The following is a 14,258-nucleotide window of genomic DNA, read 5'->3' on the forward strand; positions in this document are numbered from 1 at the left end:
ACCCCCAGGACACCATCTATGTGGTCAGGCGTGCATACAAACTACTGAGTACCATCTTGAACTGCTGCCATGAAATTTCGTCAAAATAGAGTACCCTGCCACATCATTTTTTCATTTTGAGGTATCTTTAAATTCACCCATTAAACGATGAGGCATCCTTTCCCTCCTGACACATTGCCCAGCCCGTACCACTATAGATATCCAGCATGATTTTTTTCTCATGCATATCTGATGTGTTTTCAATGCATTCATGAAATTTTTTGAGCGGTGTATATACAGAGAAATGAGCATCAGATGTAAGATAACTGCATCTCCCACAGGAGATAATCATCCTTGATCAGGCAATCGGACATCAACACAAATCAAGACAAATCCCTAAAAGGGCACACAGATCTCTGAATAAATAAATAACAATAAATAAGAAATAAACATGAAAATTAAGCAAATTAAAATGTTTTGATATTTTCAGTCTTTTTTGATACTTCAGATATTTCTGGATTTCTCTTAGTCTCAACCATCTGAGTACACCTTCAGTGGCTCTTTTGCTCTGACTCCTGTTTCTCCCTTTGTATCCCTGTGTCGTCTCTGAGTGTATTCTCAGCTTACAGGAATCAAAATCTTGTTTTATTTCTTCCTCTTTTTCTTTTTTTTCTTTTCTTTTTTTTTTTTTTGATGCCTGCTGCCAAATTTGGAGCCAAAGCGCCATCTGCTCCAACAAAACTTTAAGTGACGTCGGTGCCAAATGTGCCGGCGCTCCGACGCGCGCTCGCTCTCTTTCTTTGCTCGGCTTCCCGTGCATTAAATGACGCCAACAGGACGGTGCGGCTCCGCGTGAGTGCCGTTGGGTTTGTTTGGTGATGAGCTTTTAATTAGCCTTTGGAGCAGCCTGGACACAAGCCTGCTCATTTAGCCAGAAACAAATGTTTTCAATGACGGTTTGAACGCAGAGTCGGAGAGAATCGGGGAGCGCATGCAGCTCTCCTGAGATGGGGTTTATTTCGAGATGACAAGAGAAAGTTCTGAGCACAGCACAGAGAAGCGTCTGCAGCTTTGTGTCCTGGTTCCCTTCCAAACTATTTCAGAAACTCATCGGCACATAAAATCAGTGCTTTTGTCTTTAAAATGTTTTTTTTTTTTTTTTTGTAAGGACACATCTTAAAACTCAAAATTGTCATAATGTGCTTTAAAAGTTATTTTTCTATTCTTTCATTTTCAAAAACTTTCTATAGTTTGACCGTCATCTGTGTTTGCTCAGTTAAATCCAGGTTCAGTCTCGAACGGGTTAAATGTAACCATCAAAATCACCTTCAAACATTTGCACAGGTCCAAAGAAACTGCATGGATGGTTACCAAATAGATCTAAAACTGCTGCTCATTCATACTGACAGTTGTTTGATTCCTTTGAATTCATTTAACGACTGATACGTCCGTCTTTTACGTGTGTTTTTAATCTCTCCTCCTGTGAGCATGCCACACTAACGGTGACCTTGTGCGTATGCAAACAGTTAAAGTCTGAAACTAATGCGCAACCGTGACAGTTATCCCGTTATGTGTGTAAGACATAAATCTGAAACTCATCCAGGAGGCACAGAAAACGCTTTTATTTCCCATTTCTGCCTTCTGATTGAATTTCTTTTCTCTAATATGAAGCTGAGGAGGGGAAAGCTCTGTGATTATTCAGCGTTCTGTCTTCAGCCAGCAGCACCCGATCAGAAAGCACAAACTGATGAAGAGTGACTTATTACAAGCCTGAAAACCAGTGTTTCTACTCCATTTGCTTCCACCTTGAAGTAACGGTTCCCTCCAAAATCAGATATGCATATTTTATCTTCTGGCGTGTAGTACTTTTTATCCCAACCATTCAGACAATTTTTAAAGAACTGGGTGATATCTGGAAAGAGAGATTGAAGTTGAGTTGTTTAAATGTGCTTTTTAGGTAAATTATTTTTAGGTAGAAAGACAAATCTCTACACCTGATCTGCCCCAAACTGGTTAACCAATCTACATCTGTAAACAGCATAAGAGATCAGAGCTTCTGATCTTGTTTTTTTTTAATTACCTTTTCAAAGATATGTCCATACAAAGGCTCAAGTGTCAAAGTCCAAAATCAAGTTTTGTTATGGACTCATGATTCTTCTTTTGCATTTAGAGATTATTTAAGTTCAAGCTGTGTACCGCTTAGTCTCAAGTTTAGTTCTTCTGAGTGTCTCTGAGGTTATGTCTGGTTCTTGTTTGATATTGTTAGTTTCCTTTTGTGTCTTTGTTTCTGTCTCTGTGTCTTGTCCTCAGGGTCTCCCGTGGAAGTTAGCCTTGTCTCCATGTTTATTTACCTTTGTCTCCCCAGTCGTGTCCCTGCTCTTTCAGTTTGGTATTGGTTCAAACAGTGGCGGTCCTAGCCCCCCCAACCCCACACACACACACACACACACACACACACACACATAAAACATATTATGGATTGTACATTAACATAAAGCTTGTTGGAACCATACTGAATTTCACCAGAGAAACACACACATACATGAAGAGAGAGAGAGTATGCATTGTATGCAAACGGCTACCAAACAGCCATCATAATTCGCCACACGATGAGAACAGGACAAATCAAGAATTGACAATGACTAATATTGTGCTGAACACACGCTCTTTTCTACTCTGGAATATTCTCATCAATTTTCTTGATATTTATTTATAATCACCTCTGTTAATCCTTGATATTTATAACTGAGTGATCTGTATATATTAGTGCTATTTCTTAAATGTGTGAAATCTGTAACATAATGTATTGTATGTAGTTTAGTCTGTTACTGTTACTATTTTTACCATTTCTTCTTGGAGCAACTGTAACTCACATTATTTCCTTAGGGATTAATAAAGTATTCTGATTCTGATTGTTTCAGGATGACCTGCCATTATCCTATGACACATCTGCTTACCTGTATCTTTTGCTCGTTTCTCCTCCTCTTCTTTTCTCATTTTTATAAACTGAGCACCTGATGGCTTTGAACTTTTCTTGTCCATCTTCCATTGGTTTTAATTTTGCACTCCAGTATGAACACCCATCCCCCAACTCGTGGATCACCACAACATAACCTAACACACCTACACCTAAGTTCACAGATTCACTTTGTCAAGGGTTTATTTCTGGGATTTCGCACAACCCAGGATTCAAATCATGAATACATAATGGGCTTGGATTTACAACATTATGAATGAAATGTGCTCTACTTGGAGGCAGCAGGCCCCCTCACCTTTCGATGTGTTGTGTGTGAGACTTTAAATCATCAAACTGTAAATTATACATTTTAAATTGTTATTGAACCCTTTACCCCGAGTCCTAAAGCGTATATTTATTTTCTTACTCTTCTTATATTTATTGTTTGTTTACTTGTACTGCTTTAACTGGAGCCTCGTCGTCTCGTCTCTCTATATATAATTAAATCAGCTTGAGCTGTTATTGGTATCTACCATCACATAAAATTTAAAATTGATATAGTGAAATCCGTGGACGCTTGACTACAACAAACAGAGAAACAAATATAACTGATTAGGGGTACTGCCACAAGAGGCAGACACAAGCTCTGCACTGCAGTTTAAACTGACGTTATTAAGCGTAACGGCTCCTCTTCTGCAGGTTTGTCACCTGGGAGGGATCCAGCACCTGGTGGACCTCCTGGATCATAAGGTGGCCGAGGTTCAGAAGAGTGCCTGCGGGGCCCTGAGGAACCTGGTGTACGGCAAGGCCACCGACGACAACAAGGTGACGCTGAGGAACTGCGGTGGCGTCCCTGCCCTGCTCCGCCTCTTCCGGAAAACAACTGACAATGAAGTCCGTGAACTGGTCACCGGTACGTCCCGATAGCCTTGACTTGCCAACCTAATCTGCTCATTTACAGCTTCTCCCCTTTTGAGCCAACTTTCTCCTGATTGGCTGCTTCTCGTCAAAAACAGAAGGTTTGTATAGCAGGTGGTGGGGCTTCTCTGCCTGAGACGACCATATTAGGGTTATCCCCTCTCACTGATGTCATACAGAGCCAAGAGTAGAAAAGCTGTGTAAAACTGAGTGTTTAGAGCAACCTGAAGCCTGAACTCACAGGGATTACGTTGAACCTCAATTGTGAAAAAGTGGTGACACTGTTTAAAATGTAAGTAAACAGAGGAAACAATCATTTGTAGATCTCGTTAATTAAATGTAATGATTGGTGGGGGGGGGTTTAATAATGCAAATAATGCTTAAAGCTAAAGTTACTCCCAAGCTGTGTTCAAGTGTTTTTCTCAGTGTGATTTGGGAGATTTTTGTAATTTTACTGTGGGGGAAAAAAAGGATTTAAATGAAGATGTATTTATGGTGTTGGGGTTAAATTGTGGAATGATGTTTATGGGCATAAAAATGTGCAATCAAATATATTTTTGAGGGTTACATGTCAGAAAATTGTAGCTCTTTTGTTTGTTAAGGTTATTTTTTTCCTACTTAGAAGGTACGGTACCTTAAATGATAACAATATAGGCCAGGCATAAAACTACCCGGTGTCATGTATTAACATTAGAATAAATGGGAACAGTAGGAATGTGTGTGACCCTATCCTTGTCCTTAATGCCTACTACTGCCCAGAAACTACACGGGGTACCTTTAATTATTTATAAAAGCAGAGAAAAATCTAGAAAACTGGATTTAACTAATGAAAACATTAATCATCTGTATGTTTCCAAGCTTTAAATTTTTATATTCACATTCAAATATTCATAATTGCTGTCTAGAGACAGTCATTTAAAGTAAGTGCAGAGGTTTAAGAGAGTATAGCCGAACATCTTTAAACTGTATTTCTGGATTCTGGTTGATTTCTCCGACTCATAAATCCTGTCGTTCCGATAAGGACTGGTTCTAACCGTCTCTAAACTCAGATGTGCCTTTTTATTCCTGAATGGGTGAAATAAGCTAACACTATGGTCCACATCGAAAAAAAAAAGGCTCAGAATAATAGCTTGACACGATAAAGTCTGGTGTGTGTGGGTGTTCGCCTTCAGCATGGTCCGTTGACTTCCCAGTTGGTTGGCTGGCCGACTGGCCGCCTTGCTGGCTGAGCATCGGTCTGCGGTGCCGTCTGACTGCCTGGCAGTGTTTTAATCTGTGTATCGGCTGTTCTGTGGGAGGTGTGAGCGGCAGCGGCTTAAACACTCGGCGCACAGCGCTGAGCAGATCTCGGCACAGTCCTCGGGACAGATGCTAAGATAATGTGCTTTGGAAACAGGACTCTGCAGCCACACCACACATACTGTTTGAAGGCAGCAGATAAGAAGCTGCTAGACACGCTTCACAAACCACAGAGGAGACTCTTCTGTCTGTTGAAATGCTTCAGAAATGTTCTATTTTTAGCTCGGGTTGGGACTCGGATTATTAAAGGTGCACTTTGTTCTTTGGTAGCTGCTTAAATTTGATCTTCCACACCCCAAAACAAATTACACTTAATAACATTCAGGAACAAAGCTGCATATTTAAAAATAAAACACTTGTTTTTACTGAACTCAAAGCTTTTTTTCCCCATTACTCTTTTATACTTTGTTTATAGAGGATTTATTTTTATTTTTATTTTTTTATTTATTTTTTTTTTTTTTGTGTCCCATTTGGATCTTTAGCCATCAGAATTGTTGTCTTAAGGCCAAGAAAGATGCCAAGCGGATTTATTTTACCAAGTGGATCATCATGGCCTTGCCATATTGGTCCATTTGATTGACCTTTATTATAATTATGTATTTATTTTATTTTCGGTTGCTACAAACGGGACAGACGTGACTGGGGGATAGGACAGGGAGAAAGAATGAAAGAAAGAGAGGGAGAGAAAGAAAACCAAAGGGGAGAAGAGACGGTGAGAAGGGGGGGAAGAAAGGAAAAAACAAACAAACAAACAAATGTGGAGGACGTGAAGCCTTGGACATGGTTGGCAGTTGTATTCAATATAAAATTTTTTGCTTCCAAGCAGCAATAACTTTCATGTCATTTTAACCTGCTCTTGAGCAATAGTTCTCTTTCTGAAGGTCTTTTTGGACTTTTGGCTGATTTTTTTTTTTTTTTTTTTTCTTTTCACTCGTTTTCAGTCCAGTTCTTATACCTGACCATTTTCAGAATGTAAGCCACTTAACTTCGACCTATGAATGAATCATTCAAGCATAAAAAAGGCACCTAACACTGAAATGAACCAGTCTTGTATCTACACATAACAGACAACTAAGCAAAGATTTTAAATTATATCTTGAGGCACTTTGTTACTAGCAGCCTGTCACGAAAGAACATCTCTTGTTCCCATTTCTTTAGTCTATGAAATCTATGAAATCTGTGAAAAATTTCAAAGATAACACAGTTTGACAGACATAAAATAGTATTTTTGTACCAACAAGGGGATTCCGAAGGACCTATTCACAGAAAGCTTTGCACATCTCAGCTGGTGTACAGTGTCAGTCGTTAAAGAAGAAGGAGCAGGTCTACAAGGCTGTCAAGAAGCAGTTCTTGGCTCAAGCGAGGTATGAAAATTACTGAAAATCAGTGGCAACAGGTCTGATGGAGTGATGAATCTAAATTTTAAATCTTTTGTTCAAATTATTGATCTTATCTCTGCTTTTTGCAGACGATGTGGTTCTTTTAGCTTCATCCTCCACCTCACACTGGAGTGGTTTGTGTGTGAAAAGAGTGGAGTGCCTGCTCTGGGCTGGGAATTAGTTGCCATCAACAAGTGGAAGAGTTCCAGTATCTCAAGGTTTGAGTACAACATTTAACTGAGCCAGTTGAGGTGGTTTTGGCATCTGACTAGGATGCCTCGATGGTGCCTCATAGCTGAGGCAGTTTGTCCAATTGGAAGGAGACCCAGGACACGCTGGAGAGATTGTACCTTTCGGCTGGTTTGAGAACACCTTGATATTTCCTTGAAAGAGCCGGAGGAGGAGGTTGCCAGGTAGAGGGAGATCTGGAGATCTTACATTGCTGCCACCACAAACTAGACCTGGATAGACAGCGATGGATGGATGGACAGCTAACAATAGTTTTGACTTATTTTACTGTGTGTGCATCCACTGCAGGCGTCCTGTGGAACCTCTCCTCATGCGACTCGGTGAAGATGACCATCATCCGCGATGCTCTGACCACGCTGACCAACACAGTCGTCATCCCCCACTCAGGCTGGAGCAGCGTTTCTCACCGTGACGAGCACAAAGTCAAGTTCCAGTCCTCCATGCTGCTTCGCAACACCACCGGCTGCCTGAGGTAAGAAACAAATCAAACGGCCCCCTCAAACACTCAATAAGTCAGGGTGTGTTCATCGCAAAAAGCAGCTTAAGTCGTAAAATGATGATAGAATCGAGGAAAAGAACCAATTTTAAATATGGTTGGTATTATGACGTTATTCATCAAACTTTGTCCGCGTCACATCAACACATTAAACACGTCTTTAGCCGAAACTGTCCTCAAACCACGCAAATCCATCCTCATTTCCACCCTGAAAATAATTGCCTCCTAAGCCTGCTGAGTAACCCGGCTCGCTGTTTGCTTATTCAATTGATTCTGGTTTTGAAATGCAAGGACGACTTTTGGATTTATTGGTTGTCTGTGCTGCTTTTTCTCCCCTCCCCATCTACTTTTCATCTTAACGATTCTGTAAAACCACAGCTCATAATCACGGCCGTATAATCCGTCAATAAGGGGCTCTGTAATGGAGATTTTATGCAGCCGTGAAGTCTTTAAGAAACATTTGACCATATTGGCCTACAGACGCAAATACCAGAGAAAGTGTATCTTCAAACTGAAAGCCCAGGATGAAGGTTGAGATTTATTACCTGCACATTTTAGCATGCAGAGAAAGTTTTAAGGTCTTGAACTCATTTGAAAGATGTAATTTAGAGTAGAAGCTCCTTTTATCCCGTATGATTTAGTTCACTTCAGGATGTTCTGGTAATAATTGGGATTAGATCAAAGTGGCATATGGCAGAGTCGCACACTGGGGGCTACAGAGAAGCCGCAAGAATTAAACGCTTTAAATTTCCAAATCAAGACATATTAAAGTGTAAATAGCACATGAATATTTACAGACAGTTGGGGTTAAAAGTAAAATAGGGGATTGACATCAACATGGCTCTAGTCTGGGTGGAGTCTCGTTCTCTTTGGGTGCTTCGGCAAGACCGTGCAATCCTCGGAGCTTAAGAGCTACATCTCAGACTCTACAGGTTTCAGTTGGCATGTTAAATATTAAAGTTCATGACAGTACAATTATAAAAGGACTGAATAAGTATGGCTTGTTTGAAAGGTCTGCCATGAGAACATCTGAACAAACGAATAGTTATGTCTATAACTTCTGTTCCCTGAAGGAGAGGAACGAGGTACAACACATAAGTATGGGATACCACGCCCTCGTGTGTCCTGGCTGAAGAAACCTTTAATCACGCCTTTAAGGCAGATGACGTGTGATGACACGCGCACGGCCCCGCCTGCACATATAGCCGCTGTCATCACAGTCATCCCTCAGTTCGATAGCCGCTCTTCACCGAGCCAAACTGCTCAGTGGGGCCACCTTGTGTTGTACCTCGTTCCTCTCCTTCAGGGAACAGAAGTTATAGACATAACTATTCGTTCCCTTTCAGTAGATTCACTCGGTACAACACATAAGTATGGGACATATATACACGCCCCACAGAGCAGCCACCGAACCGGAATCGGACCACCACATCCATAGTGAGTGGTAGACCCAGCAGAAAGGACAGCATGAGCCACCGAAGGGGCTGTAACGTCCAACCGATAAAACCGCACAAAAGTGTGCGGTGATGCCCAACTAGCTGCCGCACAAATATCAGCTACAGGCACCCCTTTAAAAAGAGCCCATGAGGTTGCCATCCCCCTGGTGGAATGAGCTCTCACCCCGTAGGGCAAAGCAAGACCACTGGTGCCGTATGCCAGTGAGATAGCTTCTATAATCCAGTGGGACAGCCTCTGTTTCGACAGAGCTCTACCTCTATTTGGATTAGCGAAGCAGACAAACAGCTGGTCACATAAATGCACATTCTGAGTGCGCTCAATGTAGGTGCGCACGCACTGGACAAAGAGAATGCATCCTACTCTGCTCCTCAGATGCAAAAGGAGGGGAGCAAAAACTCAGCAACTCAAACTCCATTGAGCTCCATTAGAAGATGCAGGCATGATCTTGGGAAAATAGGCAGCATTTGGACGCAATACGACCTTGTGGCCATCAGAAGAGAACTGTGTGCAGGAGGGATGAACAGAGAGCGCATGAAGGTAACCCACTCGCTTTGCCGAAGCCAAAGCGAGAAGTAATGCAGTCTTATATGAAAGAAATTTCATATCCACAGACTCAATGGGTTCAAACGGGGGGCTACAAAGGGCCTCCAGCACCAAAGACAAGTCCCAAGCAGGGACACTGGACTTAAGCACGGGCCTCAGCCGGCGAACTCGTTTCAGAAAACGTATGGCGAGGGGATGCGCACCTAGTGTCACCCCGTCAAAGCCAATATGACAAGCAGATATAGCTGCCAAATAAACCTTAATTGTCGAAAATGAAAGGCCCTTATCCAGCAGCTCCTGCAGGAATGTCAAAACATCCACAATAGAGCACTGAAATGGGAGAGTGTGGCGATCCTGGCACCATTGCTCGAAGGCTCGCCATTTGTAAGCGTACAAGCCTCTAGTAGATGAGGCCCTAGCGCTCTGAATTGTCGCTATCACACTAGCTGGCAAACCCTTAGCAATCAAGTTTAACCTCTCAGCAGGTAAGCATGAAGGCGCCACAGATCTGGGCGCGGATGAAACACTTCTCCTCCCGCCTGAGAGAGGAGATCCCTGCGGAGAGGAAGCTGCCAAGGACTCGCTGCTAGCAGGCTGATTATCTCTGCATACCACGACCTTGTGGGCCACCAAGGGGCCACTAGAATCAGAGAGAGGGAATGCCGACGCACTCTCTCTAGAACTGGAGATATCATTTCCACTGGGGGAAATGCATACAGGAGCATGTCTGGCCATTGGTGCTCTAGCGCGTCCAAGCCCAAGGGTGCATCGTGGTCGATTGTGGAGAAGAACAGGGGGCAGTGAGTATTTACCCTGGAAGCAAAAAGATCTATTTGCGCCTTGCCAAATAGGTTGCAAATCTGAGCCACTATTAAAGGGTGTAACCTCCATTCTCTCACCAGAGGACCCCCCCTGGAGAGAAGGTCTGGCCCCAGGTTCAGGTGGCCCGGGACATGGGTGGCTCTTAGAGACAGAAAATGAACACTGCACCATAACAGCAGAGAGCGAGACAGGAGCAGCCCGGGCTCCCTCCAAGGACTGAGAGCTAGCATGCAAGACGCGGTTACCGGCAGCCTCCTCCGGAGGTGACGCGATGCACACAAATGGTGAGAGAAAGTCCAGCGTTGAAACGCTCTCATTTTTAACAGTCAAAGTGGCACTACGGCGATCATAGATGCCATCATGCCCAACAAGCTTAATATCGTCTGGAAACGCAGTCTGCGTCCCAACTGAAACTGAGCGAGGCAGCGATGAAACGCGGCCACTCTGTGCTCCGACAAACGTGCGCGGCTGGAAAGCGAGCATATTTCCAAACCGAGAAAAGTAATCTGCTGACTCGGGATTAGCGAGCTCTTTTGAAAGTTCACAGAGAACCCCAGTGTCTGAATGTGTGACAGAACCAGCGACAGCTGTGTCTCCACCTGCTCTCTGGAGCAAGCTACGAGAGCCCAGTCGTCTAGGTAGGCTAACATACTGATGCCTCTCTCTCTGAGGGGCGCTAGCGCTGCCTCGGCACATTTCGTAAAGGTGCGAGGAGCGAGCGACAGCCCGAACGGCAGCACTAGGTATTCGTAGGCTACGCCCTCAAATGCAAACCTCAGAAACTGCCTGTGTTTCGGGTGTATAACCACATGAAAATAAGCATCTGTTAGATCGATTGTTGCAAACCAATCTCCCGGGCCGACCGCATTCAAGAGCTGTCTGAGTGTTAGCATCTTGAACCTGTACATTCGTAGATACGTGTTCAAGACTCGCAGGTCGAGGATGGGACGAAGCCCTCCCCCTTTTTTCGGAACAACAAAATAACGGCTGTACCAACCTTTGTCTGTCTCCGAAGCGGGGACCACTCGTATTGCTCTTTTCTGCAATAGCGCTTTTATTTCCTCTCTGAGTATCATGGCCGCCTCGGTGTTGACAGTCGTGTTTACGACTCTTTGGAAACGGGGCGGCTTGACCCGGAACTGCAACCGGTAACCCATGGCAACGGTTCGCAGCACCCACGGAGAGGGGGCGCAAGCGCGCCACTGAGGGAAGTGAGCAGCCAGCCGGCTGACCTGCAGCACCGTCGGCGGGGCGTTGTCGCCCCCCAGTGTGTCTGCAGGGGACTGCATCACCTGCCTGACCTGGCTCATTCTGCCTGCAGGCTGAGCATTTGTGATTGTTTGAGAATAAACAACACTCTTTATTGATTGTAACATGGAAACATACATACATTTATACATTTTGTTGGAGGCACCTTTTCTGGGGCACAACAATGGAAAAACAGCGGGAACACTCGATGTGGTCACCTGAACATTTAACACACCTGAACAGGGAGTTACCTGAGGCATTTTGTGTGCAGGGGTTTTGTGCTTGGGGCTGACAACCTGAACAGAACTTAAGCGGCACCTCTTGTGCGGCAACAGAGGGGTAAAAACAGCGTCTCCCTGCTGCTGGACCCCCTCTCCACTCGAAACCACAGCTAGGAGAGCTGAGGCTTCTTCCTCCTGGGCGTCGGGTCCCGCCGGGGGCCCGAGGGTGGGCCTTTGCTCCAGGCCGACTGGTGCGGAGCTCGGGCCGGAGGATGTGCTCTCGCTGGTGGCACACCCACTTCAGCAGTGGGTGCCGGTCTCTTGCCAGTCGGCAGAGGAGCGGCGGGCCTGTGAGAGCTAGCTGCGGGCTTGGGCTTGGGCTGACGTCTGGGGATGATGTCGCGCAGAGCTTCCGTCTGCTTCTTCCTCAGATCGAATCTAGCCTGAATGGCCTCAAGTGAATGTCCGAATAACCCAGCTGCAGACACTGGTGCGTCCAGATATACAGCTCTGTCCCTATCCGGGACATCAGAGAGGGTCAGCCACAGGTGCCTCTGCGCCACTACTGTCGAAGCCATCCCTCTGCCCAGGGAGAGCGCTGCACAGCGAGACGCACGGAGGATGTAATCTGTGGCGACTCTGACCTCGTTAAGAAGAGGTGCCAGCGGGCTGTCATCAGGAACCAGCGATCCGAGCTCCGCCAGGCACATTGCCTGGTACGTCTGGAGCATGGTGACAGAGCTCATGGCACGAGCAGTGCCGGCCTGAGCTCTATAAATCTTCTCCAGCTGCGAAGCAGAGAATCTGCAGTGCTTGGACGGCAGAGTTGCGGGGCCGCCGACACCATGGTTATGGGACGGGGCCAGATAAGCAGCCAGAGACGGCTCCATAGGGGATGGGTTAGCTAAGCCAGCCCCCTCGGCGCCGTCCAATTCCATGTACTGTCCATAGCCGGGCACAGTGACGCGGGTAGACAGAGGTTTGTCCCATGATGCTGTTAGCTCGCAGAGAAAGTCTGGGAACATGGGAAGGCAGTTTTTGGCCGTTGCGGGCTCCGGTGGGAGGAAAAACCCTGCGAACCGCGACGGCTTCTGAGCTGGCGGAGGAGAGGGCCAGTCCACCTGCAGCTTCTCAGCAGCACGGCGAAACAGGGAGAAAAGAGAGGTGTCATCGTGGCCGACCGGCGCAGCAGCGGCGGTACATTGGGCCGACAATGAGCTCTCCTGCTCATCCTCCGACAAACCATGGATGTCCAGGCCGATGTCCAGCACGTCATCGTCGTCCTGGGGAGCGCTGGCGGGCTTCAACCCAGGCTGAAGCCCGTGAGCGCTCCTGCATGGTTCCGGCTCGTCATCGGCTAACCCGTCAACATATTCCATGTGGTCTGCCCAGCTAATTGCAGGGACATCGACCGGAAAATCCTCGTCTTCGGACTCGGACGAAGCCAGGGCTCCAGACTCGGAAAGGAGAGGGTCATGCCGTGCGACAGCCGAGCGTCCCAGCACTTTTTCTACAAACGTCACCCGTCTTTCCAGGGTCGAGCGCCAGAGCTGGCGACAAATGCACAGGCTTCGGGCTCCGTCAACGCTCTCCTAGCGTGGACGATCCCCAGGCAGACAGGGCAGGCATCGTGCTGGTCGCTGTCGTGCAAAGAAATCGCATCCCTGAGGACAGGGGCGAACAGAAGATTTCTGCTTTGCTCGCTTTGGTTTGGAGTCCATTCCAAAACACAAAGCAAAACGCTGCACGGGAAAACTTGAAATTAGTGCTCTGCGGGCAGCCTACACACCAACTGCGCGGTGGAAGCTAACACCAACAGGGGCAGTTAAGCTAAGTTCAAGTCGGCAGACAACGGAGCTAACTAGCAGCAGCTAGCTAGCCCAACTCAGCAGAGGTGTTCTCAGCGAGGTGAAGAGCGTAAGAACTGAGGGATGACTGTGATGACAGCGGCTATATGTGCAGGCGGGGCCGTGCGCGTGTCATCACACGTCATCTGCCTTAAAGGCGTGATTAAAGGTTTCTTCAGTCAGGACACGCGAGGGCGTGATATCCCATACTTATGTGTTGTACCGAGTGAATCGACTGAAAGGGAACCACAAGGCTTCTGGAACAATGTCCCTGATTTACTAATATGTGTGCGAATGTCGTTACCCCGAACAAAGAAAACAGTTTGCGGGCAAAATTGCCGTCACATTTATGCCACATGTGCACCAGCTGATTTTGTTCTTACAGCTGTGTGTATTTTAGTAAATCAGACTCATGCTAAATCAACAGAGCATCAACTCGAGCGTTCTTTACATTATCTGCATACAGCCTCACCATTTTTCTATATAAGGAAACACCTGGAGGTGAAGTGGAGAGAGTGGTGAAGTCTGCGTCAGTATGGCAAGAAAGGACGAGAAAGATCGACTGGAGATACTAAAACAATAGTAAAAGAAAAAGTTTTGAATCAAAGCTGATGTGAAAAAGATGAAGAGACTGTATGAAAAAGAAGTAAAGAGGTGGAGAATGAGGATCATGTGATCTGCCTTGATTTGGCCACGTTGCAGTCATCGACCATCGACCATCAGACCATGCTTCCGATTTTGACTTTTCTCCTCCTGTTTCAGCGCATATGGCGCAATATTGAGTGGTGACACCTGCCGTTCAGGAGAATACTGCAGCGGCTTCTTGCGCCTTAACAACAGCAA

At 45.8% G+C, this 14,258-nt stretch overlaps 1 protein-coding gene across 4 annotated transcripts in view; it reads left to right on the forward strand.

Moving 5' to 3' along the window:
• LOC146361189 (plakophilin-4-like) overlaps positions 1–14,258 on the forward strand; it is a 90,836-nt gene that overhangs the window by 58,196 nt on the left and 18,382 nt on the right. For all 4 annotated transcript variants that reach the window (XM_084921037.1, XM_084921035.1, XM_084921034.1 and 1 more), the window contains exons 11-12: positions 3,635–3,848; positions 7,069–7,252. In XM_084921037.1, the coding sequence (XP_084777163.1) occupies positions 3,635–3,848; positions 7,069–7,252 (398 nt within the window). The remainder of the gene's footprint in view (positions 1–3,634; positions 3,849–7,068; positions 7,253–14,258) is intronic.

This window comes from Perissodus microlepis, chromosome 23, assembly GCF_051167445.1.
Source record: "Perissodus microlepis isolate ML-2025 ecotype Zambia chromosome 23, ASM5116744v1, whole genome shotgun sequence".
Lineage (NCBI taxonomy): Eukaryota > Metazoa > Chordata > Actinopteri > Cichliformes > Cichlidae > Perissodus > Perissodus microlepis.